General features: G+C 33.8%; 1 protein-coding gene across 1 annotated transcript in view; it reads right to left on the reverse strand.

The window, feature by feature from the left end:
* The window catches only part of Samsn1 (SAM domain, SH3 domain and nuclear localization signals 1), a 146168-nt gene that overhangs the window by 16677 nt on the left and 102404 nt on the right, over positions 1 to 27087 (reverse strand). The window contains exons 9-12 of the mRNA XM_026411894.2: positions 10876 to 10947; positions 6713 to 6862; positions 3153 to 3282; positions 952 to 1103 (exon numbers count right to left, since the gene is read on the reverse strand). Coding sequence (XP_026267679.2) covers positions 952 to 1103; positions 3153 to 3282; positions 6713 to 6862; positions 10876 to 10947 — 504 coding nt within the window. The remainder of the gene's footprint in view (positions 1 to 951; positions 1104 to 3152; positions 3283 to 6712; positions 6863 to 10875; positions 10948 to 27087) is intronic.

Consider the following 27087-nt stretch of genomic DNA (forward strand, 5'->3'; position numbering starts at 1 on the left):
TCAAAATTCAGATTAGGTGGATCTGACTTAATCACATGGGATTCCTTTAAAAAAAAAAGATATTGAAGCATGTGTCAGCTTTTCCCTCTGGCCTTGAGAAACAAACAACTATGTTGTAGGAAGGGCCATGGCTGGTGGAATTTACAGACTGAGAAAGTCTCCAGCTGTTCTCCAACAAGAAGGCAGGGAATTCAGTCCTACAACCACAAGAAGCTGAATTTTTCCAACAGCAATTGATCCTGAAAGAGGATCCCAAGTCTCTGGAGTGATTATAGCATGGCTGGCACCTTGATTTCACCCAGGTGATTTCTTTAGCAGAGAACTAAACTGACTCATGGCTGGATTTATGGCCTATAGAGACTGTGATATAATAATGCATTTGCATTGTTTGAAGCCTTTGACTTTGGCGTAATTTGTTATATGACAATATGCATAAGGCTAAGAGGAAGGAATTTAAGAGCGAGTATTATGGGGACAAAGATCTCTATCACTCATAGAAATCAACTTTAAATGCACTGGAGTTGCCCAGCCAAGCCTAGTTCACAAGACCTTTCCTCAATTGGGCTTTTGTTTGATTTTTCTATCTTTTCTTCTTCTGTCTTCATTAATTTTACTCCAGCAAGTATCAGGCAGAACTGGGCATGTCCTGCAACCTGTGAGGCTTTCAGTTTTCAGAAAAATGTAGACAATTCCTTTCCTGAACCATAGATTTTGAATGTGCATAATCTACCTAACAGCAATTTATGCTAATGTCCTGCATGGTTTGATCCCTATTATCCCACCTCATCTAGTTTTTCTTTTTTCCTACATCTTTGCCACTGTAAGCCAGTCCCCAGTTCAACTGTTGGGAAGAACATGCATCCCTACTTTCTACGTCTTGTACTTCCTGAAACGGATCATACAACAAGAATGTGACAAAGGATTTAGAAGGCAAATAAGACGTTGACCCACCTTGATTTTGAGGGAATCAGTGTCATAGGGACTTGGAGTGAAATCTGTATGCACTCTGGCACGGCCACAGAATGGTCCTGTGTAGGGGCCATCATCATCCAGTCGAAAGCTGTCTCGGTTACTTGCACTATCTGAACAGCTTGTTATTCCACCTGAAAAAAAAAAAAAAAGTTGAGGTCAACAGCTCCTATCAAAGGCTTTTGGCATTCTGAACACTCATCTGGCCACTGAAGCAATGGATGCCAGTCTTGTTTTACCTTCCATTCCTATTCCATCAGTGAGCTCTGTCTTCTGAGCTATTTCTGACCTGTTTCCTGGCCATCTGGTACTCTCAATCACTAACCCAGACTCTCTTTTCTTTTGTTTGCTATGATTTGATCCAGCACATGGGGTACTAAGCAATGGACACTGACTGAGGAGCAGCAAGGTATATGGTTAGTGCTTGACCAAGTCAGATAATTTTCATGCACCCGAACCAAGTCAGAAATTGATAGCAACAGTTTGATCTTTGTGCGCTATTGACCATGAATGGTCAAAGCATTTCATTACCAGGTTCCCTGTAACTTATCAAAATTGTAGCAAAAACTCTCCCTTAGAGTCCCTATTTTGTATCAAAGGCCATTCTGAGGCAATATCTCTGCTAAAAGGTGGTACTTTTGCCTGTTGGCTAAGGGTGAGGGAAAGAGGAAGTGGTCTCAATATCTGGATACCCAAGTGGTTTGAAACTGTTTTAAACTGAGCTTTTGAAACTGCTTCAAATTCTTGTTTTTTTGGTTTTTTGTTTTTTTTCTGGTCCCCTTCTTTTCTGATTTTGAACCTCAGGGGCAAGAGTTGAAAAAGATTCCATTTTGCTGGTTCCCAGTGGAAGTGCTTCTTCCTTTGCCACCCCCCCCCCAACCCCCGCCCCACTCTGTGTCATTTTACTTTCTCCTTCTGGCTGTCTTTTCCTTTTCTCTTTAGGGAGCAGCTCGGGTTTCAATATCATCCGTTATGGAAATAAAATAAGATCTTTCAAGAGTCTCCATGTATATATAAACTTGCCTAAAAGACAGCTGAGTTGCCTCTACTCACAGAAATGAAATTGTGTAAGATAACACTTAGGAGGGCCACTGGCTCCTCATACTCTCCCTTCAACAATGAATCCAGGTCCAGGATTTTCATGGTACATTATAGTCAATAAAATTCCCCCCACATTCAGCATCACAATTTAGAATTTTAGAACTTCCAGGAGAAATGCATGCTAGTGAAATTTGAATTACACACACACACACACACACACATGCACACACACATGAGCACATCCTGCAAATGTCTCTGAATTAGATTTATTCACAAAATAGCTGTTCTATAGCCAATAGGAAAATAGGAATAAAATGTAGGATATTTGAAACATCTAGTCTTCATGATCCATCTTCAAATAACAGAGGCAGTTGATTTAAAAAGAAATGGAAAAGGACTTTTAAACATCCTGAAAAGATTAGAGGATTTTATACGAGCTTACATATAAAAAGTCATAAGGTTCTGTACATTATCAGTAGTTTCATCTAAATATTGTAGCAGGAAATGTGACTAAGTCTTCACTAATTTCCTTCTTAGAAAGATATCAATGTTCATTAGAAAATCCTTGTTAGTCCCTTGCTGATTCCTTTTTGTCACCTAATTGGTGACATTTCTAACATTTAGTATTTACATATTACTTCACTTTTACTCATTATTTCTAAAAAGTAAAGAACAGAATTGATGTAAATGACTTGTAATTTTTAAAACATTTCAGGGAAAAAGAAAACTAAAGGAAAAAGAGAGGGGTAGGGACAAAGAACAGGATTTTACTTATTTGAATATTTAATGTCACTTTAGGCATTTTGACTCAAGATAATGCTGGTTTTCCCCAACATACATTTTATTCTAGGGATTCAGAATTAATTACCCAACACAACATTTTTGAGGAACATTCGCAAGAGGCCCGCTGACTGAAGCATTAAAAAGTTTTAAAATGATGGATAATTCTGTCTAATGTATTGTGCATCATTTTGAAGAATATATAGATTCAAAACATCCTACTTTTCACTATTTCTCTAATCAAATAGCTGGAACCTTGTTGTTAATTTGATAAATAAACCCCAGAGGGCAGATTTGCTGTTTTTAATTAATTTAACCCAGTGCTCACATCTAGGATCCTTCTTCTTATTCATTAGCCTTACTTGATGAGCTCTGCCCACTGTAGAGACTATCCATGGAGTCACTGGCTTTGAGGGAGGCTTTCTCTGTGTGGGTCCCAATCATGGGGTCACTATTCCGACATGGGAGGGCATCCTCTCCATCTTCCCCATCCTTCAGAAAAACATATCAGAGGTTAAGTGCTAAGAGCAGATTTCCATGGAGATGTTCACTGTGTGCATTGATTTAACAAACAAGACATATTTTAGCAACAAAATACTTAGGAATACATCAGCATAAAATATGAGAGTCATTAATCTTTAGTTCAATTTCTAGCAAAACATTTTAGAGATTACTTGAAAAAATTCCTTAGATGAGACACTGCTTACTGTAGAATTCAACTGAAATTATAATGGCTCATTTTTGAAAATAAGAATAAATATCATATTAGACTATTTAATCAGAAATACTAGATTTATCAACATCTAGCCATATCTGTTAAAGTACTTTTACTTCAGTGTGCTCTCTTTCTCATCTATTTACCACCATTACTAATCCTTTGAGATCTGATACTACAGGTTTAAACCCTGCACAGTTGTTTCATGTCAGTTATTTGTGCTCTACCAGATCACTAGATATGAATAAAACATGCACACTTTGCAATTCTAAAGCAAAGCTTATCTAAGAAGCTTTACAAATCTCATACCGTGCTTGCCACCTAGTCAAGTCAAAAGCAAATCTTGCATAAAATTACGAAAGACAGACAATTTCAAAACAAATTACATTTCCTTGAAAACATCCCAAATGTTTTCCATATTTAGATACTTTGGACAAAGCCTGTGAATTTCTTAATATTTATCCAAATGTAATTCAATATTCCCATTTTTGAGCATTTCTAAACATTGATAAAACTTCAGAATATACAGTGTTAGTCTCGGTTTTATCTATTGCTTTAATTGTTCGTTTAGTCATTCAGTGCAGTTTTATAGCATACCTCCTAGGTACACAGTACTGTTCTAGGAACTGGGGATACCATGATAAATACCAGTTGGCTAACAGCGTCCTTTCTCTAATGAAGTACACTCTAGTGCATTAGGTTATGGATGTATACAGGCATATGTGTTTAAAGTGTTTAAGGGGGCTGGGGATGTGGCTCAAGCGATAGCACGCTTGCCTGGCATGTGCGGGGCGCTGGGTTCGATCCTCTGAACCACATAAAAAAGTAAAATAAAGATGTTGTGTCCACCGAAAACTAAAAGATAAATATTAAAAAAATTCTCTCTCTCCTTCTCTCTCTAAAAAAAAAAATAAAAAAGGAAGAATGAATAAACAAAATAAGCAAAACATTTTCAGAAAATTATAAGTGATATTAAGGAACTACAACTAAATTATGTGAAGGAATTAGCTTCGATAATTAGGAAGCTTGTTTGATTTAGATAAAATAGCCTCCAAAGAACTCTGCTAAATGGTAACATGTTCTGAATTATTGATCTGAATGATTAGAAGATGCAATTTATGAGAAAGTTTAAATGTAGATTTCTAAGCAATAAGAACAACATAATTGAACTCAGAATTAGCTTGCATTGTAAAGGTTATTGTCATAAGAGAAAGGTCAGTATTTATACATGAATTCAGAGAAGTGGACTAGTGCCAGTTCATGAAGAACTTTGCAGACTGTGTGGTGACGGTGGAGAAGCGCCAGTTAGGTCTCTTTGTACAGGACTTTGCTTTATTGACTGTACTATGCATTGTGAAGAGATCAAGAACCTTGGGGTCAGAGGCAAAATGTTACAGTTTGAGTATTGTTTGTTCCCTCCGAAAAATACATGTTGACATTTAGTCCCCATTGTGAGGTATAAAAGAAAGAAAGCAAGCCTCAGAAAGAAAGCCAGGAAAAAGAAAAACCAAAAGAATGCTCAAAGAAACCGAGAAAAGATTATGCTACACATGTAAGGATATCATCACTTGTGTCAAATACAGCTGAAAAGTGAAGTGAGAAGAAATAAAAATGATCATTAGGTTTGGCAGCACAGAGATTACTCCTGATTGTGATAGAGTACTAAGGACACAGTTGTATAAAAATGGGTTAAAAAAGAGAATGGGCATAAGACCTATAAATTAACATAATAGAATTCAGAGTCCATAAATAAACTCATATGTGTATGATCCATATATTTAACCATATATTTATAGTCAACTGATTTAAACTGGGTACTACAACAATACTATGGGGAAAGAACAGCCTTTTTCAACAAATGAAGCTGCGGCAACTGCAATTCTACAAATGAACGAAGTTGGACTCTTTTCACACACCACATAAACACATTAACTCAGAATGGATCATGCTCCAAAATTTAAGATCTAAAATTACAAATCTCTTAGAAGAAAAGATAAGGGTAAATATTTATGACTTTATGTTAAATAATGGTTTCTTAGGTGTTATACAAAAGTACAAGTGACAAAAGCAAAGAATAGGTCATATGGGCTGCAACAAAATCATAAACATTCATGCTGTGAACAACGCTATTAAGAAAGTAAAAATGTAAGTTGGGTGTGGTGGTGCACACCAGTGGTAGTGCACAACCAAAGTTGTGGGAGGCTGAGTCAGGAGGGTCTCACAAAACCAGTCTCAGCAATTTAGTGAGGTCCTAAGGAACTTAGAGAGGTCCTGTATCTAAATAAAATATAAAATGGGCTGAGGATGTGGCTTAGTGGTTAAATGCCTCTGGGTTCAATCCCAGGTACCAAAAAAAAGTACCAAAAAGTATTAAAAATATAATTCACAGAATAGGACTTTTATCCAGAATATGTAAAAACATTTAAAACTGGAAAATAAAAAAAGACAACACAATTAAAAACTGGGCAAAGGATTTAAATTAACACCTCTCCAAAGAGATATAGATGTGGTTAACAAGCAAATGGAAAGATGATCAACATCATTAGTCATAACAGAAATGTAAAGTAAAAATCACAATGAGATTCTACTTCACCTCTCCTAGGATGACTAGCATAAAAAAGAAAGAAAGACAATAACAAGTGCTGGGAAGAATGTGGAAAAAGCAAAACACTTTACACATTGCTAGTTGGAATGTAAAATGATGCAGCTACTTTGGAAATTGGTTTGGTGGTTTCTCAAAATAATCAACACAGTTACATATATTAATAAGAAACAAAAATATTCCTGAAAATTAATTGCAAAGAGATGTTCATATCAATATTATTCATAAGAGCCTAAAAGGAGAAACAACCCAATGCTTCATCAACTTATGAATGAATACAATATATAAAATCTGGTTTTTACCTATTATATGGAATATTATTTTGTAATAAACAGGAATGAAGTACTGGTGCTTAATACAACTTAAATGACATTGTTCTTCACAGTGTATATAGATGTCTGATCTTTCTGAACATGAATCTCTTCTATTAAATTGAGAGTAATTATACTTTCTTCCACCCAATTTTTGGGCATGATAAGTGAGAGATAACATACATATTTAAGTACTTCATAAAGCACGGATACTTTATGTACATCTAGAAAAAGAACCTGTTGAATATTTTTGGAAAAAAATAATAAAAGAAATGATTAACAGGGTTCACTTACCTTTTCCTCAGAAAGGGCCTTAATGTACTTTTTACCCACTTTTTTCTTCATGGTCCATGAAATGCCTCTCATTTTTTTCCCTAGACCTCCTCCATTACTTGAAGTTTTATTTTGTTCTCCACTTTCAGTTGTGGGTTCCCACTCAGGCGCCTAGTTTGGATTATTTTTTGAAAGATGAAACAGTAAATAGGTGAGGAACATTGATTTGAAAATCTTGTTAGAAGACTGAATTCATGGACTTTCCATACATTCTGTGCATTAACCTTCACAATTTCAAATAGTATAGGCAAAACCCACATATATTTCAAGTTTTTCAGACCTGATTATCTTATTATCTGTACTGCAAACTCAAAAATTAACACTTGTGATGATGAAGGTTCTCACCTTTACATCTGATTTTTTTTCTTTCTTTTTATGGTGCTGGGGATTGAGCCCAGAGCCTCATATATGCTAAGTAACCACTTTACTGCTGAGATATACCCCAGCACCTACATCTGAATTATTTTTTAGAGAATTTTGGTTATTTTAGAAGAGTTTTGTTGAAGAATCATTTTAGATCTTGTTTTTGAGATGAAAAAAATAGAAGAAAATACCACATACTGAGTGATTTTATCTATACAGATGGGAGGCATTTTATTGAAGAGTTTAGAAAAGCTATATAGCATTTATGTGCTGAATGAGCATTATAACAGTGTCTTGCTTTTTACAGAAATTGGGATTGTTATGACTATTTTTTAGAAGTTTTGAAGTTAGTTAAATCAGTTGAGAAACTAATTTTTTTCCACCTTGCCAGGTGAGTATACTTGCACATTTTACACATTCTCAAGCTATGGTAAGAGTTATTTGGCTCCATCTCTCCATAATTGGGGGAAGGACATGGGTAGAATGGAGGAATTTTGACAGGGCAAAGGGAAGAGAGGGAAGGGGAGGGAGCATGGTGGAATGAGATGAGCATCATTACCCTAGGTACATGTATGACTGCACATGTGGTATAACTCTCCATCATGTACAATCAGAGAAATGAAAAGTTGTGCTCCATTTGTGTACAATGAATTGAAATACATTCTATTGTCATGTATAACTAATTAGAACAAATTAAATGAAAAAAAGAAAATGTAGAGAAAAAAATTATTGGCTCCATCTATTAGTAGAGAAATCTTTATGCAATTCATATGCTGTACTAATGATCAATTCTCTTGTTTGGATTGCTTCTGTCTGGTACTTATTAAAGCAATGACTTCCCATCTAACTCAGAATAAAACACAAAGTGTTTCCAGCCCACAGAGCTCAATAACATAATGTAAAATATGTGATGTAGTATAATTAATATATTATATATTATAAAATGCTATATATTGTGTTATATAGAATCATTTTGAAAAAATATTCTTACCAACCTACTCCTTGTAGCTTCTTAGATTTCCCCTGCTTACTATTATAATGGTTATCAAAATTTGGTCCCAGGACCAGCAGCATCAACATATTTGGGGACAATCTGTGTTTTAACAATGTCTTCAAATGATTTTTGATACATAGATGTTTGAAAACAAGTGTAGTAATTTTTTTTTTGCCACCCTAGCCCCCTTGCTTACTTTATCAGATTCTCACCATGATGTACACTTCCTGTTGCTAACTTCTAGATAACCACAGATCTTCCTTAAATCATCCAGGTTTCTATTCATATATCACATAATAGGAGAGAAATTTTCTAATTGATCACTCTCCCCATTTGTCCATATATCCAGTTTGTTTAATCAGACTTATTCTTGTCCTAAAGACCTAAGGTTACTTGATACTATATTTGTTTATTTAATTCTTATCTGCATCTTCCATTTGATGCATGTTCCTGAAGATTTTATCTTTTCTTTATTCTGAGTATCTAGACTACTTATATAACTGGTGATTCAAATTTTTAAAATAAATGAACTCTTTATGTTGAACTTCGAAGCATTTTTTCTCCTTCTGAGGACATACTTATCCTTAATACCTGAGATTTGCAAGAAACAAAACTTGTAGGTCATCTGGCTTAGCACTGCCCACCATTCCTGATGGGTGGACAGCCAGTCATTCTCTGAATATTAAAAAAAAAGATGGGAAACTTCTCTTTAGTGAACTTGACTATTTTAATATAAAAGTTTAATCACATAGTTAGCATCATTATTAATCAATATTATGTTTTGCTTGATATCTTACCCCAAATTGCCTATGATAAATATAAATGGACAGCCAATTTAAGCCCTCATTGCACTTTATTAATTTCTACATTCAAGGTTATAAAGGCAAAGATTCTTTGCTTAATTCAAAAGCGCTGAATAAAATATAATTTGGAAACACTTTAAACTGTTAGAGTTTTTCTTTCTTCTCTCTGCTTAAATTTTCTCTGTGTTCATTGTAAGACTATTTTACTAAAATAAATGTGAAAAATTTTTTATTACAACTGATTTTAACTTATTCTCTGAGCTTCAGGAAATGTACTGCAGATTGTTTTTTCAGTTTTTCTACCATTATTTACAGAAGCTTCAGAGAAATTATCTCCATATAGTATAAGTGTTTACATTTTTTGAATCTTTTCTTCATAGCCTAAGCTACATTTTTATTTAAGTATTTAGTTACAGCTTTGTTTTTGTTTCTGCCTTTTAAAAATGTGTGTCCCCCTCTAGACTTCAGTCATCATGAAATAAGTAAGCATTTTCATCTATTATTCCCATCGTACTTCCTGAGTGCCTGATGGGAATTCTGTCATGGAGTTTGATCTGAATTAGTTGAATGGAAGGAGGATGAATGCTGTGTTTCTGAAAAGTATGCAAATTATTTCATCACGTTCACTAAATACTTTCACAAATTATTCAGCATTATAATTTGTCAGTGACTCTGAATAAGTCTGGGTTACATTTATGAGTTAAGTCTAGAATTATAAATTAGATAATTTTTGAACTTAGTTATGTATGATTATGGAGAATTAAAAGTTTACACAAGATGCAAATTGAAAACAAAAATCTTATAAGGCTTCTCTGTCTCTTTCAACTTTTCTTAAGCTTGAAAGTGTTTATAGCTTACAAATGTGTATGTAATGGTCACTGATGAGACATTTCAATGTATATAGTAGGACTTTGAGGATGCATTTGAGTAGTCGTATATATACATTCATGCATATATATATGAATGGATGTATTTATGAATTACTAATGGTCATTGTCATTTTATTTCCATTTCTTTTGTGTGGAATATCTGTTACTTTAAAATAAAGCGTCATTGGTGAGGTTGCTGAGTCAGGCAAAATGATAAATATGTAACTGTAACGTATTTTTAATTTTTTCAGCATGTATGCCTCCTTTCTATTCTTTTATTAGTTATTGTACTTTTCCTTAATCACACATCACAGGTTGTCCCTAGCTAATGAGATAGTACAACAAAATGGCAAGCTTTGGAGTCAGAGAAGAGGTTGAGTTCTGCCTTTGTCATTTACTAACTCTGAAATGTAAAAGTAATTTTACTCCATGAAGCAAGAATACTTCTTCAACAGTAAGATAGAAATATAATAGTTTCTATGTTGTAGGTAAGGAAAGTGTTTATATTATTCTTACCACATGGTAAATGCTCAATTAAATATATATTATTGGCATTATTAACATAGTATTTTATAAATTTAACTTATGTGAAGCTTTCTTAAGCTTAAAAGTGTGCATGGCTTACAGATGTGTATGTAATGGTCACTGATGAGACATGTCAATGCATATAGTAGGATTCTGAGAGTGCATTTGAGTAGTTGTATGCTCTCCTTAACAAATTCACAGCCAAGTCACTTAATCAATTCCTAATTTTAAATCATTAGGATAACAACAACAACACACACACACACACACACACATATATTATGATGGAAGAGCTCAGGAAATTTGGAATTTTCAGTGTCACTGTAAGTTGCAACTATCTTCTTATATTCATATTCTACCTTCCTGAACATCTTTTAGCCATTTTAGTTTTTACCTTAATGCCCAGTATGATAGGAGGTATCATGTTGTTTGTTCATTTATTCCAAAAATATGGGAAAGCTATGATTTAAAAATGTTTTTATTTTTCATACTTTACTTTGCAAAAGTACTGTTTTCATAATTGTTACAAAGTATGGCATAACATTTATAAATATAGAATAAAATACTAACCTCAGTTGAATCATCTGGTTTTGATATGGAATTATTCCGAAAACGATCAAAATTCCCAAAACTGCTGCTGCGCTAAAAAATTGGAAAAGAAAAGGCAAGGAAATTTAGGGGTTGTGACTTTCACGACTGAAAATTATAACAACATTTCATTATAGTTTAATAAGCACTGTCTCTTGCATATATAGGCTATAAAAAACTCTTCCCTGGAAGATCAAAGACATTGAAGTTATAAATATTGTTAACCTTTTTATATTTATAGTTGATATGATGTCTTCCTATGCTTTATGTCATAATGTTAAGCACCTGGGAGAAAAATCTCTGTTAAATTATTTTTAACTTAGAGCATTACTTTTATTCTTGAGGGTAGCCCCTGAAGAATCTGTGAATACTAGACTGAACCTTCTTTAAATGAGCTAAACCCTACTTCTAGCAGGTAACGGCAGTAGTATCAACCAACCAACCAATAAATAGCAATGATAAAACAAAGAACACATTTATGAGTAGATGCACAATCAGAGATCAAATTTCATAAAAAATGAACATAGTTGCATTTCCTATTCTTAAATCTTGATATTTTGAAATTATTTACTGGGTGGAGAAAGAGAATGCATACACATAGATCTATTAATAAATTGAAGGCATGTACCATCTAAAATTGTGAGTAAAACTGAATTTTTCCACATTTCACATGGAATTATAATGGGACCTCTAGGTCAATTTCATTCACTGGTTTTAAGAAAAAGCTCAATATGTTAATAAGAGACTATTCCCTTGGATACCTTTTCCCTTACAAAGCTAAATTTTTATTCTTGTGCAACTCATTCTAGGCAGGTAATTACAAACAATCCTGATATGCTACCAAGTATGTGGATCTCTTCAACACATTTTCAAAATTTTTTAGTCATTGAATCAAAAAATTGCTATTTCTTTACTCTCTACTTAATTTTATGCATTGTTTGGGATGGTAGTTATTTGATCTTTGTATACCTTTTTGTCCTATCTTAGCTACTTTATCTCATTTCAAGTTTATCATACTTTAAAAATAAGCCAATGGTACTGAAAAAATAACCCAGTAGAATGTAAAAGTAATAATGGGAGTCAGTAATCTATAGGAGCTTGTATTGTCCTTCCAGAAATCATAGCCCATTTCAGCTTAAGTCAGCTTCAAAGTCCCCTAGTCCTTAGAAGCACTCTAATACTCATGTCTCCCCACTAGCTATCTTTAAAACTCCTGGCTTCCTTTTAAAATGAGCTGAAATAAAAAGATCCTGACATGTGACAAGGGGTGAGCTGATAGACTGTGCTGCTGATTATCACCCCAAGGATGATGGCTGTGTTAGATACAATTAACGCCTCTCGCTGACTTGCCAGCCCTGCTGAATAAGCCCTTCAGCCCTTCTTGCTTGTGGTAAGAGGAAAGGAAGAGAGCCTGAAATTGAGACCCCTCACTGGAAAATACCAAGACTTTTTAGGCCTAGAGGCACTGCCCAAAGTGTTAACCACTTCACCTTGCCTACTGGGCATTTGTAGCAGGCTGTCATTGCTCAGGGATCACAGAAGGGAATTGAGAGTGCTATTCTCCTGCTTATAAACAATCCAGATATGGGGAAATCTATTACCCTTTCATAGACCTAAAATATTCTTATGGCCTATTGTAGCCCACTCCTATGTCAATTTTGTAGTCTACCTTGTGCCTGCCTCCTGCCTATCAAATATTAATGGGAGTTATGGAATGATTTCCACTACTGGATAATGGGTCCTGTTGCACAGGGAGGGCACAGAATAGACTCCTTCAGCGTTTTCTACACTATCTTTTTCCATTAAGTAATCAATAGTCACCACCTTTTAAAATTAATTCTCCCCCCATTATATCAATAAAGAAAGCAGATTTAGGAGTAGTGGTTTAAGAAAGACACAAGACTATTACTTTGGGTTTTGCCAGTCATCTCATTGCTAATAATTCAACAAATTGAAGCCAAAGAAGTCTATCAGTCTTTTCTAAGAGACTGTTAAGAAACATATCTATGTACTTAAGAAGACATTTAAAATTTTTCATTATTCTCTGGTTTAAAAGTCAGGGACTTTCAGAGATGGCATCATAATGTGTTTATAGGTTATAGCTTATAATGCAAAGGGGTTAATATTCACTATGAGGTATGATCAAGGAACAAATTTATAATTTTTACTGTCAAATTTTTTTATGAAAATGTGAATCATGTGGATGCAAAATCTGCTTCTACTATAATATTAGTAAATGAGAATGTGGGTCTTTTTGTTTTATTTTTTGTGGTACTAAGTATTGAACTCAGGAGTACTCTATCACTGAGCTACACCCCAGCCCTTGAAATTTTTTTTTTTTTTAAAGACAGAATCTAAGTTGCTGAGATTGGCCTTGAACTTGTGATCATCCTGTTTCAATCTCCCAATTTATTGAGATTATAGGCATATACCCAGCAGATAATGTATTTGAATATTGATAATTTTGCATCATATACTCACAACAAATTAGATTTAGCAAATACTATTGATGACAAAAGCTCCCATCAAAACAAAGCTATTATATAAACAAATAGCCCTACCCCCACCAAAAACGTATACAGTTGTTCCTTATAAAGTTAGAGATTCATTTGTAAAATAGAGCAACATCTATGTAGAACATTTAGAATTATTTTAAAAATTTATGTATGTGTTTTCCCTTTGTGCTAGTAATTAAGTTTTCAAGTGTCTACATCAGAGATACAATTGGATGTGAATTTATTTACACACCCACACTCATTCTAGAACTTTTATGAAGAAGCCAAAAACCCTAAAGTTTATCAAAGGGGGATTGACTGAATAATGCATGGTAAATAAACACCATGGAAATGTAGGCAGCAGTAAAACAAAAAAAAAATTGAAACACATATTTGAAGAATGCAATGGAATAATCTCTATACAGTGTAAGTTAACAACGCAAAATGAAGAAATGTACAGAGTGGCTCTAATTTATCTTAGTGTGGAAATATATGTGTTTTCTAATACAGGCAGGTATATATTTTTATTTCTTCATGATATAAGGCAAAACAAACAGGATAAAGTGGATAGGAAAGAAAATACTCTGGATATGTACTTTTATTTTCTAGATTTAACTTCAAAGCCACGTAAATATTCCATTTATTATAAACCAAGTTAAATCAATATAAAAATATCCCTAAAATTTCAAAATCAAAATGAAACAATTGAACCTGATTCTATGTTGAATTTGCTGTTCAAAAAAGAGGAATTACTTTAAGTGGTTTTAAAACATAGTAAATTGATGGTCTCTACATAATAGCATGTATCTCAAGGACAAAAAATATTGACAAAATAAATCTTGTTTTCAATAATAACATTGTTATTAATAGTATTGATATATACAGGTATACATGTTGAGTGACAATAAAAATAATAATGTTAATGACATTCATAATGAAGATTCTCAGCACGTGAGAAAAGCATATATAAAATCTAATGTTTTGATAAAAAAAAAACCCTACAGTTTTAAATTGCAATTGAAAACACTGTGAGCATTCATGATATATTTCCTCTTTAAAAAAATATGTTTCCTAGCTCTGCCTACTTGAAAAGATTTGGAACAATCAGAATTTAGTGTTGTGTCACTTCTAGTGTCTAGATAGTAGACTCTAAATACATTTTTTTTTCCCAAAGGAACCAGGTCTCTTTTACCAGGATGAGACAGAAAATAATACTAGTTGATTCTGGACTCCTTATTATACCATAAAACAAATACATTTTCCAAAAAATTTAGGGTCCATAGTGAAAATTCTTACTGGAGTGAATTGTATCAAAATATGGCTAATTTCAGTATTAGTAAAAATAATAACTTCAATATATCTAACATATCAAAATTCATGGGTTCGTATTTATACCGCAAAGAAAAATAGCAGTGATTATTTTTGGAAATGTTAGTTATATTTTTGAAAACTAGCAAATAAAAGGAAATACTTAATCTGTCTTTTCTGTATAAAGTGCATTTCAGAGTAGCTAAACAACTGATCGTGGAAAATTACTCTGTATATGTGTATACTCAAGTTTCATCAATTAAAAATGTCAAAACTAGAAAATTATCATTTTGTAAATCCCTAATATAATATTGGATCTAGTCAATGATTATCAATGACCACTAAAAGACAGACAACCAGAATATGTACTTTGTAAAGGAAGCATTTAAGACCACTAATTAAATATTCTTTAGAGGCCAGGAGAGGGAGGGGAAGGGAGGGAAGGGAAGGGAAAGGAGAAATCACTTCAAGCTCCTGTATCTAACTACCAGATTCAGGTAATACAGAAACAGAGGAGCATGTTAAATGTCACCAAGATGATGCAATCAATCAGAAAAAACCTGGACAAGGAGAAACTACATAACTACATGACAGATGACAAGGTTTTTTTTAGCTAATCAATAGAAAGAAATAAAAGAGGATACATAAAGTATAAATTAAGAGACTCTAAGTGTTATATCAACCAAATACAATTGAGAATCTTGTTTTGATACATATCAAATAAATTTCTGTACTAAAAACATCCAAGAGGAAATTTTGCGTTGAAGTAGTACTGTTATTTTTTTAAGTCAAAAAAAATCTAGTGAGGTGCAGCCAGTGTTTGGGCATAAAAACACAATTGGCCATTATCTAATGATGAGCCAGGTGGTGTATAATATATAGGGTAAACTGTACTACTGTCTACTTTTATATATGCTTGAAATTTTCCAGATAAAATGCTGGTTTAAAAATGTGTGTATGTATGTATGTATGTGTGTGTGTGTATGTATGTATGTGTATGTACACATGTGTGTATATTTTTAAAGAATTAATGATATTATAAGTTAATTAGGGAACCAATTTACAAAAATATAATAATATTTTCTAAGCTTTAGTTATTTGAAAGTACAGACAATTGAAGGATAAATTTAAGATTTTTTATGTAAATTTACTTTGATACAACTAATTTTTTATATAAATGTGTTTTTGATTGCCTTTATGAAGTGGATCTGTGATCACACAGTACAGATTACCTTTTTTTAATATGGTCTACTTGGATTCCACAAAAATAGTGCTGAGCATGAATCATATTTGAACACATTCACGCATATATCTCCCTACATGATGCAATCAATCACCTAAAGGAAGGTAAGAGGATCCTTTTTTATTAGTCACCCCTCTTCTCTAATTTTGCATAACAATTTTAATAATTATTGAATGCCATTTCATGATAAAAAAAAACCTGTCTTTCTTAGAAATCATTTCATCCTTTTCAATGAGGAAATTATTGCAAAAACTCTACCTGGAAAAACATTTTCTTTTAAAAAATTTTCCACCATGCTACTCCATTAGAGAACATTGATCTAGTCGGTTTTTTCTCAAAAAAAAAAAAAACAAAAAAAAACCCCAAATGCTGGTTAAGCAGCATGGGAAGTGTGGCAAAGTCAACTTGATAGCAAGAAGGGAACTAAGTGGATTTCCTAAAAGAATGACCAGCCTTCTTTTACCAACATGCAGGAAACTTAAGAGTCTGTTTCTTGAAAAATGAAGTAAGCTTTCAATCCAAACCAGAACTGGCTTTTATTTTTTCTTAACTATTCCCCAATTGTGAGGTCTTCACCTCCAGCATCATTTACTATTCAGGTAAGATACTGGTGGAAAGTTTCACAGTCTATTTCAAAGAAAAAATTTGCATATGTGAGTCAGACATCTGCAGTATTTTGAAATATACTGGCAAATTAAAAATTATACACACTCTGCCAACAAGTTCTCACATCTTCTAAATATTGCCCAGAAAGTGTTGGTTAGTAATATGCTCTTGAAGATCAGAATTCTCTTTCAGCACACCCTCGTATGAATATTCTATTATGAAATGCTAAGTCTCAGTAAGCTTGTCAGACTTTATCCAAAAGCATTCGAGGATTTAATTGTTCTAACTAACTCAGGTGCTAAGATCTTTTGAAGAGTGTGAATTGAATTTAACTAACTAAAAATAATCTGTTAGAATTGTCTCAGTGTTAAATAATTACACTATCATGTGGTGCTCGTGGAAGACAGTTGTGTGGGACGTCAGGGAACTGGAAGCTCAAAAGCCATCAGCACTGCAAAATCTTGCCTTCCACATTAACATTTTCACCTTGAATTAAGCCAAAGCTCAAATGTGTATCAATGCCCTAAATATTTTCAATGTTCATCTTTTTTCTAAGAACAAAAGCTCTCTGATTCAGTACCTTTGTGTCAACTATAATATGCCCAAAGGAAGTGAAGAATTCTAATTCTGTAGTATTTCTTAAAGTTTAGTCAAAATTTCCATGCTAAAGGTTACTTTCAAAAGTTGATGTGCCACTGAAATAATTTCTGAAAACTGAAAGTGCCTTACAAATTACCCAAAGAGCATGGAGGCGGGGATACTAGAAGGAAAAAGAAAAAAAAAATTCAAGACAGAATGATCCATAAATTGTAAAAGTGGGTATTCATATCAGCCTATTTAATGTAACAAAACAAATTTTACAAGTTAAAAAAAATGCTTAAAATTCTCAATCAGACCTCTGTAAAATTTACAACCATGTCTTATTATTCACACTGCATCCAGACTCTAAGTCGTGCTCCCCTTTTAGACATTGAATATAATTTTATACTTTAGTTGAAAGGAGTTTGGAAATAATATTTTGAGATCGTTTAAATATTTTTTTTCAAGTAAAAAGCATAATGTGACAAAAGTTTAGGGAAATGACATGACCAATTCTTTAAAACTCCATAGAATAGCAAAAAAAGGAAAAGGTTTTAAATACTTTATGATTATACTACTCTAATTATACTATCCTAATGATTATGATTATACTACCCTAAACTGTTTAAATTTTTTTCTTGTAAAATTCTACTTGAACCACTTATTCCTACACTATTGTTTTATACTTTCTAATCTTTCTCTTTTTCTTACTACTGAACATATTAACAAGTACTGTAAATGATCCCTCTTGATCTTCAATGTGGAATTCTTTATGGCATCACGTTTTTGAAAGATTCAGAAATTTCTCTACAGAACCCACTTTTCTTTTTCAAAATTAATTAATATTTTATTATTGAATAAGAGTTTTGTAAGAAATTGTATCATCTCCCATCCTGAGAATTATCAATGCCTTTTTCTATTGATTTGTTCATATTGCCCTGAAAGGCTACTGTGGATACCCTTTTTTTTTTTTTTACTTAGTTACGTATGACAGTACAATGTTCTTGACATATCATACATTTGAATCAGATGGAATATAATTTCTCATTTTTCTGAGTATACAGGTTGCAGAATCACATTGGTCATGCAGTCACATATATACACACAGTAATAATAATGTCTGTTTCATTCTACTATCCTTCCTGTCTCCCCAATCCCTCCCCTCCCCTCCCATCACTTCTCTCTACCTAATCTAGGGTAACGCTATTCTTTTTTTTTCTCACATCTTCATACATGTATTTTGTATAACAATGAGGGTCTCCTTCCACCATCCATGCAATTCCCTTTCTCCCTCCCTTTCTCTCCCATTCCTCTTCCCTATGTAGAGGTAATCTTCTTCCCATGCTCTTCCTCTCTTCCCCATTTTGAGTCACCCCCCTTATATCAGAGAAGACATTCGGCATTTGTTTTTTGGGGGATTGGCTAACTTCACTTAGCATAATCTGCTCTAATGCCATCCATTTCCCTGCAAATGCCATGATCTTGTTATTTTTTAGTGCTGAGTAATAATTCCATTGTGTATATATGCCACATATTTTTTATCCATTCATCAATTGAAGGGCATCTAGGTTGGCTCCACAGTCTAGCTATTGTGAATTGTGCTGCTATAAACATTGATGTGGCTGTGTCTCTGTAGTATGCTGTTTTTAGGTCCTTTGGGTATAGTCTGAGAAGAGGAATAGCTGGGTCAAATGGTGGGAGGACCTACTTTTCTAACTGCTGTAGTTCATTGTCACTCTTCCCCTGCCTTTGTGTGGGAGGGCCAGTGTCTTAACAGGGAGCTCTTGGCTTATGTGCTGCTACCCCTGGGGATCTACTTAAAACCCACCTCTGGACACTCCACCCTGTACTGTTAAAACTTGTACTTGGTCACTGCTTTCTCCGGGACACTTGAACAATAATACAAAATATAATGTCCCCCTCCCCCTGCCCCTGTCTTCTAGCCTCCACATCTGCTCAATTCTTTCTCCAAATTCTATTGTTGGCCCTTTCCCCATATTCCTTTTACTGAAATATTTGCTAATTCCTGAACCAATGCAACAGCTTTCAGATCTGTTGTCTTCAAATCTTGCTTCTCCACATCACTACTTTTCCTAAAGTACTGATTCTCATCATTTATTCTTCCCTTCAACGTGCAATACTTGCTTTACATCGCTAAGACAATTACTGAGAGCTCACTATGTGCCAAACTCCGTGCCAAGCTGGTCTCTAATTATTTCATTAAAAAAGCAGATCACTATCACTCTGTCTCTTTTCAATATACACTATGACTTATTTTACATTTCATTTTTAATTTATTTTTATGGTGCTGGGGATTGATTCCAAGGCCTGGCCCATGCTAGGCAAGCTCTCCACCCTGAGCTGTACCAAACCCCCCACATTTTTAAGTTGAATGCTTTCTACTTGCATACCTTTGCACTAGATATTGATTTCTCCAGCTTCTAGAGAGGAAAACTAAGGCTCAGGGTGTTTAAGTAGCCCTTTAGTTGACAAAGTTCAGACTCAGTAAGCAGCACATTATGATTCCCCATGGTACCACGCAATGCCAGTCAATCTACTTAAGCAGAACCTGACACATATCTTGCTGATGATCATGGATACAATAATTTAGCTCTCTAAGCTGTTGCTCATGTTGTTTTTCTTTCAAGGAATGTTGGTCTTCTTTTCATCCACCTACTCAAACCTAGCCCATTCTTCAAGGGCAGAACTAAGTTCCACCTTCCCTGTAAAGCCATTTACTGATATCATTTTAATGCACATTTATTACCCCTACTCTTAAGTATTCTAGCACTTATAGACAAAGACCCCACAGTTATGAGACTTGACAAAACCATATCAGAGGAGAAATCCCACATTATTCTACAAGTTAAATGCCAAAAATCATACCTTTCACAGTTATACAAAAAGCAAATTGTAACTTGATCACATAACAGCTGATAATAATAATTTGTTGATGTTTAATTAAAGAACAGGAAATTTTATGTCATGCAATTCAACATAAATAAAGTGGAATGTGTGGCTAATATTTGTATTTGAGGAAGGGTTATCAGTATGAATGAAATGAGAACATATCCTGGAGAAATTTTTCCTCTATTGGTGCCATTGATCAAATCATTTCAATCCATAAAAGCTCAATGAAGCCATGTTCAAATAAAATGTACATAACATAGAAAGAATTTCCTTCAAGAAAATTATACATATACAAAAATAAGGAAAGTTAAGCTTTATAGTAGATGTCAATTTGAAAATCTATACTTATTTAGTTACAAATAGTTATTTAGATAGCAATGATGAAGAAATTAGTACATGAAAGGGTTTTGCATGTTTATGCCTATTAATAATAGTTGGTTTACAGAATGGTACAATAATATTGCAGATTCAGGGAGTGAAATTAGCTAAATTCAATATAATTTGAATTTGCTTAAACATTTTCAAAAAGCATTTAGTCTTGGAGACTGTGTACTTGTTGACTAAGCAACTCCTTAGAAAACCCCAAATCTAAAGATGGTAATTGCTAAAATAGTGATAAAAACAAAGAAGTGTTAGAGCACATACTATATGTAAAAAGGATCATTCATGACCAAAATGTGTCAAATACCTGATATAATTCCCTTCCAAACAGTTGAGGAAGAGAAAGAAATACTGTCTCTCATGAATATTATCATTTTGGTTATTTAGAAAATTGTTTTTATATTTGGTACAGCAATACCGAATTTTCTTTTATTTATGTGGATTGTCTCTTGAACCCAAAATTGGCAAGAAGTTTTTAATTCTTACACCAACTTGTATAGTTTGTTTAAAAGCCTTATGAAGATATATGTTGCGAAGGGCTTTGGGGCCACTTTCAGGCAAAGGGTCATTAAAGAAGTCATGATTTATCATGTGAGCAATGGTTACAAAATAGTGGGGATGTTTGGGGAGAAAGTGGCAAGGAAAGAAAAGAGGAACTACAGGTATCATGTTTCATGCATTTGCATCTCTACCCTAAGATAAGTAATTTTCCTGAGATAATTTTGTATCATTAATTTTATTTTATAGATACTTTGATATAGGAAATGTGGTACGAAGGATTGGTGATTCACATTTCCAATTAGGAAAAAATCTCAGAAATTTAGAAATAAACTTTCTGTTCTTTGCATTTTTCTATTTACAACCAGGTATTAAATATTTTTACTGTTCACACCATTATCAACTATTTTATTCCAATAGCTCAATTTCAAAAACAATTAATTATGCAAATAAGTGATTCTAATAAGTAATTTTGTGTAGGATATGGCTAATAAAATAGGATACTATTAAAGATCATGGTAAAGAAGTCATTTATTTTTTTAAAAAATATTTTTTAAATTATAATTACAACAGGTCTTACTACACTAATTGAAATCTTAAATATCAAATTGACTCTGCTTTTCTTACTAAGTATTTGATTTTTCTATTTGAGCAATCTATTACAAAATTATATGTATCATGCATGATATCATTAATCTAAAATAAACTATTAAAAACATAAAATTGAAATTATGTCCATTTAATTTTAGCATCAATGGGGTTTTTAAAACAAGAGCAACTTATTAACTACTTAGTAAAATTGAATAATATCTTCCAGGATCTCAGATGTGAGTACTTTATTCTTTTCAAAATTTGGAGAAAGAAAAAACATCCTAAAAATGTTTTATTAAGTAACATAATAGAAGGTTGTACAGTATTTTTAAGCCTAAGATATATTTTTAACATACTTAATGACTGAATTTGTTGATTCAAACTTTAGGTCCCTGAAATTTTCATAGTAAGTTCATCAGTTACATGTTTTTATCACTCAATTTAGTCACCCCAGTTTTAAAATCAAATTAAACTCATAAAGAGGTAAACACTTACAATACACATTACTTTGAAATCACAGTTAAATATAGCCTTTGAAAATTAAGTTGGGAAAATAGAATCCATTCAATAAACTTTCCCATCTGACTCTCTGGAATAAAAACTCCTGTAACTTCCATTAGTCTTAAATGCCTTCGGCATTCACTTGGCCTCTGGGTACACAGTAACCTTTCTAAAGGTCTCCCCAAGGGATATTTTAGTCATGCAGCCATCTCCTTGAACACAAGTAATGACAAACAATAAGCTAATTCTCAAAAAGTTTTTTTTTTTAAGTCATTTTTACTACTTTTAAATGAGTGTGTTTGATGCATGATTTTGGTCCCCCTGATTAATGGTCACCGCCAGCCCAGCTTCTGGAGTTGTAATGTTTCCGTGAGCTTCCCTCCAGCAGAGCTCAACCATTAATCCAGTGGCATATGTCAGCTCAGCGGAGCAAGGTCACTCTTCTGCTTCAAGGGGAACCTTTTTAGAAATAATAAAACTGACAGAAAGTTCTTTTTTGCATGCTTTATGCCACCTGAGGTTGAGTGCTGCAGTTAATATCATAAAGCTTATAAACATTCCCATCTCAGGCAGCACCCGCTGCCACCGGGCCTAGGAATTTAAACGTTTTTTTCTTAGTAAGAACAGACATGTTTATGTGGGGCAAATATATGGTATGTTCTACCAAACAGAGAATGTATGGGTGGAAAAAAATAGGAGCAAATTTGTACTAGGATATTTGGAAAAGATGATTGCGTTCTATAACTTACTCGTTGTGGATTACACTCACTTTCCTTTCAGCAAATTTGGATTTGACCATATAAATATTTCATTCTATTGAAGGGTAAATAGTAGTGAAAGAAACAAACTCAGTTTATGATAATAGTACTGTTGGAAAGGAATTCAGTTTTTGAAAAGTGTGTGTGTGTGTGTGTGTGTGTGTGTGTGTGTGTGTGTGTTTTGCAGTGCTAGGGATCCAAACCATGGCCTCACACATGCTAAGCAAATATTTTATCCTAGACACAAGAACTGTATTTTTTAAATTATAAATATTTGTTTCATTGGTAAAGGATACATTTAAAATTAATAGGCAATTATAATGAGATATTCATAATTTTCAAGTAATTTGATATTTGTAGATAGCCTAACTTAAACAAAAAAAAATCTGTCAAAACACAAAAGATAATGGCTATACAATAACAAATAATATAAAGAAAACATAGCCATAAATGTTAACAAATTTTATACATTTACTTACATATTTTTATTATTATTACTTTTACTTAACTTTGAAAGTCAGTATCATAGCTGTAACAGTGCAAAGTAGTCAGAAAATTTCAATTTTCTTTTTGAAACTGAATATCTAATATCATATCACTATGTGTTATAAAACAAAAATTTATGCAAGGTCAATCTGCCTTGAATCTTATACTAGAAACTTTACTGAGATTATGAATAATATAGGAAAAATGCATTATTTACTTGTCTTCACTTTGTTATGTAGAGAAAAGGTAGTGGAAGTGACACTGGTTGACAACTCAGGTCAGTCCTAGAGTGTCAACACTTTGATCAGGTCTTTATGTCCAATGCTGAGCCCTTCCCTCAACAGGTGCAGAAACTTTTTCAAGCTTGGAGCAATAAAACACCTCTGGGAAACTGACTCATAAAACAAACTGATAAAGTACCAAACATGGCAATACCAAGTACTGATTTGCTGTGAAAAATTCTTCTGCCAAGAGGATTGCATATTCCATTTGACTGATCAAAGAATCGTCTCCCTGGAAGAAATGGTATATGAGATACCAGATCACGGCTGAAAGTTTACTTTATTTGTATAGTAGAGTCACAGTGAAGTCAGTTAGGTGGTATCAAGGCTAGAAATGTGGAATTATCATAATAGCCTGAAGTACACATCTCATCTAAGTTAAAAAGTCTGCTGAGCTAAATGGGATATTTGTTTTAGTTACTCTGTATTTTTCTGTACACACAGTGGCAAATCTCTACTCTCCCATACACTTCGAAGCAAGACCCTTTGGCTAACACGTTTTTTTGTCCTTCAGTTAGATTATAATGTTTGATTATTATTTTGTTTCATTACATTCTGTTTCTAGAAACGGTTGCTTTGTTCTGATGTGGGTGTTACCAGATCCTTATCACTGACCCATTTACAAACTGTGCTCTACAGTAGTTACTTCTGTAAATGAGTAAGATTACCCATTAGTCATTCCACACTCATTATAAATACATTGCGAAATCACTACTATTCTCTGTTCTATAAATGTTTTTGGTGGCAGCCAATATGTAATAGAAAGCACATGGAGTCTAGAAGTCAGACTTACTCTGTTTATTCCCTCTTGAATCCCCCCAAATCCCAGGGATACAAATATGAATAAGACATATCACTTATTCTTGATAGTGGATCTAATTGGTAGAACATAATGAAATAAACTGTGGCAAAAGAAGAAGTAGAGGTGTGGAACAAGTACTATGAAATTAGAAAAGAGAGAGATTATTAAGCAGATATACACTACAGGTAGGAAATTTACATGTGCTAATTAGTTTAATTCTCACATCTACCCTATGTAACACATTTCAATGCTTCTCCTTTTCCTGATTACAACACTAAGGCTTAAAAGAGGTTTAATAAAATGTTCAATGCCCCCCTGTTTAGGACCTTAAAACCCAAGCCTATATGAGCTTAGTCCATGTTTCCTAATATTCTGCCAGACTGTGCCCCAGTACTCTGCCTTTGGCTAACCATTCAGGGTTTTCCTGAGAGGATGACAGTCCAGCTACGTACTCAAATTGATGAGTACATGAGTTGGAAAAAAATGTACAGAGGCCTTCCTAGGCTAAGGGAAACAGAACAGAAGAGCATGAGTGGGCAGAGCATCAATAGCATGGACCTCACCTGGAATACCTGGTATCGGGGCATAGACAGGTATCTATGAAAAGCACCCCAGATGATTCTAATATGTGGTCAAAAAGCACTGGTCCAGGGTTAGAACAGATGTTTTATTTTTGTTAATTTTCAAATGATTCCTAATGGAGGCCTATGGGGACATAATAGAGGTATATATGGCTGAGAGAAAGAAAAGAACAACAACAGAATACTGGAGATTATATGAAAAGTGGGGGGATTTCAGTGGGAAGTCCAAAAATGTGGGCTGGCAGCAGAGGGTCAACTGAAAGGGGTGAGCAATCTAAGGTCACTGGAAGGAATGATGCAGCTGAAAATTAAGTTCTTACCCTAGTTAGTAGCAGCTGAATTGTTTACCCCCAAATTCATATATTTGTGTGCTCTCACTTGGTACCTTAGAAGGCCACTATATGTGAAGATAAGACATCAAAAGTGATAATTAAGTTAAAAATGTGGTCATCAGGGTGTGTCATAATTCAATCTTACTGGAATTCTCATATCAGGACACACACACAGATGATATCAGGAGAGAGAGAGAGAGAGAGAGAGAGAGAGAGAGAGAGAGAGAGAGAGAGAGAGAGAGAGATATCAGGGGCATGCATCCAACCCTACTAGCGCCTTAATTTTGGACTTCCAAATTTCAAACTGTGAAAAATAAATAAATTCCTGTTTTATAAGCCACCCAATTTGTGGTATTTTGTTATAATAACCCCAACAAATTAATGCAGACAAGGTGTCAACTTTCAAAGCTCTTCACATGAGAAAAGGGGCCTTAGCCAGTGTTTGTGACAAATGGTTTTACAGGAGAATTCCTTCATCTATCACAGAGGAAGCTCAAAGACTTCTGTCCTTATTAATTAGTTCTTAATGAAGGACATTTTTGTTCCCAACTAAGAAGCTAATATAAATGTCTTCTTGTTAAAAGTTCACTTGAATACTTAATACTACCAAGAAGGAAAAATGGATCAGTTTGGTAATGCGAAATTTGAAAATCAGGTATGTAGAGTACGGACTTGATTTAAACACACACACACACACACACACACACACACAAATCTTCATGAATAACAAAGCCTGATTAAGTTAATTTTTATCAAATCAGGTGCATTAGTAGTCAAGGTAGTGAATTTATACTCTTCCTATAAGATATACTATCTAAATTGCAAAACAAAGGTGAGACTGCATTCTGTCATTTCTCCTAGCCATTTATCTTCTGATCTTTCTGTATATTATTGTCTAGGCACTTCTCAATCTATTTGGTCCCAAACTTTTAGATAACTTCTTGGGATAAAACTTGATTACAAATTCATATTACATAAAATGGAAAAGCTATAATGAATTGGTATTTTTTCAGAGAGAGTTGTTCATGGTTAAAATTTATTTAACATTTTAAATCATTGTAATATGGTGAAATTAGCAAATTAATGGCTTCATTCTTTTGAATTTGTAGTGATCTGAAAATTAAAATCAAGTCCAATAAAAATTTTATTTTGAAATAAGAAGCAAAAGCCTTTGGAAAGAGGCACATCAATGTTGGGGTGAATTTTTGGAAGCTGTGAAGAGCACATTGAAGGGTTTCATTTCTTCTTGAAAGGTAGGCACCATCTGAAGGCAAGAATGGTACAAGGTAGGGGCAACCTTTATATCTACCATCTTTAAAATGCATTTGGTAAGTTTTCCTTACATATTCAAAAGGAAAAAAAATATGTACAAATTGATCCCAAAGCCTTCTCAATTGATCCGCAAGCCTTCTCAAGAGCCCACTTGCCCTGCTCCTTGCCTTGTCTGCCTGGTTTCTTTACAACCTCCTAACTAGTCTCCTCCTTTCCTCTCTCAGTCCCTTTAGTGCATTTGAAACAGAAAAACCAGAATAGATGCTCTAAACTTTAAGCCAGATCTTGTCACTTCTCAAAATCTTCCAATTCTATTCAAAATCATTTTATCAACCTAGAAAGTTTGCTTTGCTCCAGCTCTTTCTCTTTGTAGTATGTTACTCTTTCTCTTGTACTATGCTCCATTTTTCAAACACATGAAGGACAGTTACTCCTCCTTCTGTCATGAATATAATTTTCTCTGCCAATCCCATTGCCAGTTCCTTCCTTTTTTTTCAGGTCCTTAGTCCAATGGCCCATTGTCATAAAGTCTTCCCTAATCCTAGGTTTTTGGATCCCTCTTCCCCATAT

The sequence above is a fragment of the Urocitellus parryii genome, chromosome 2, assembly GCF_045843805.1.
Source record: "Urocitellus parryii isolate mUroPar1 chromosome 2, mUroPar1.hap1, whole genome shotgun sequence".
NCBI lineage: Eukaryota > Metazoa > Chordata > Mammalia > Rodentia > Sciuridae > Urocitellus > Urocitellus parryii.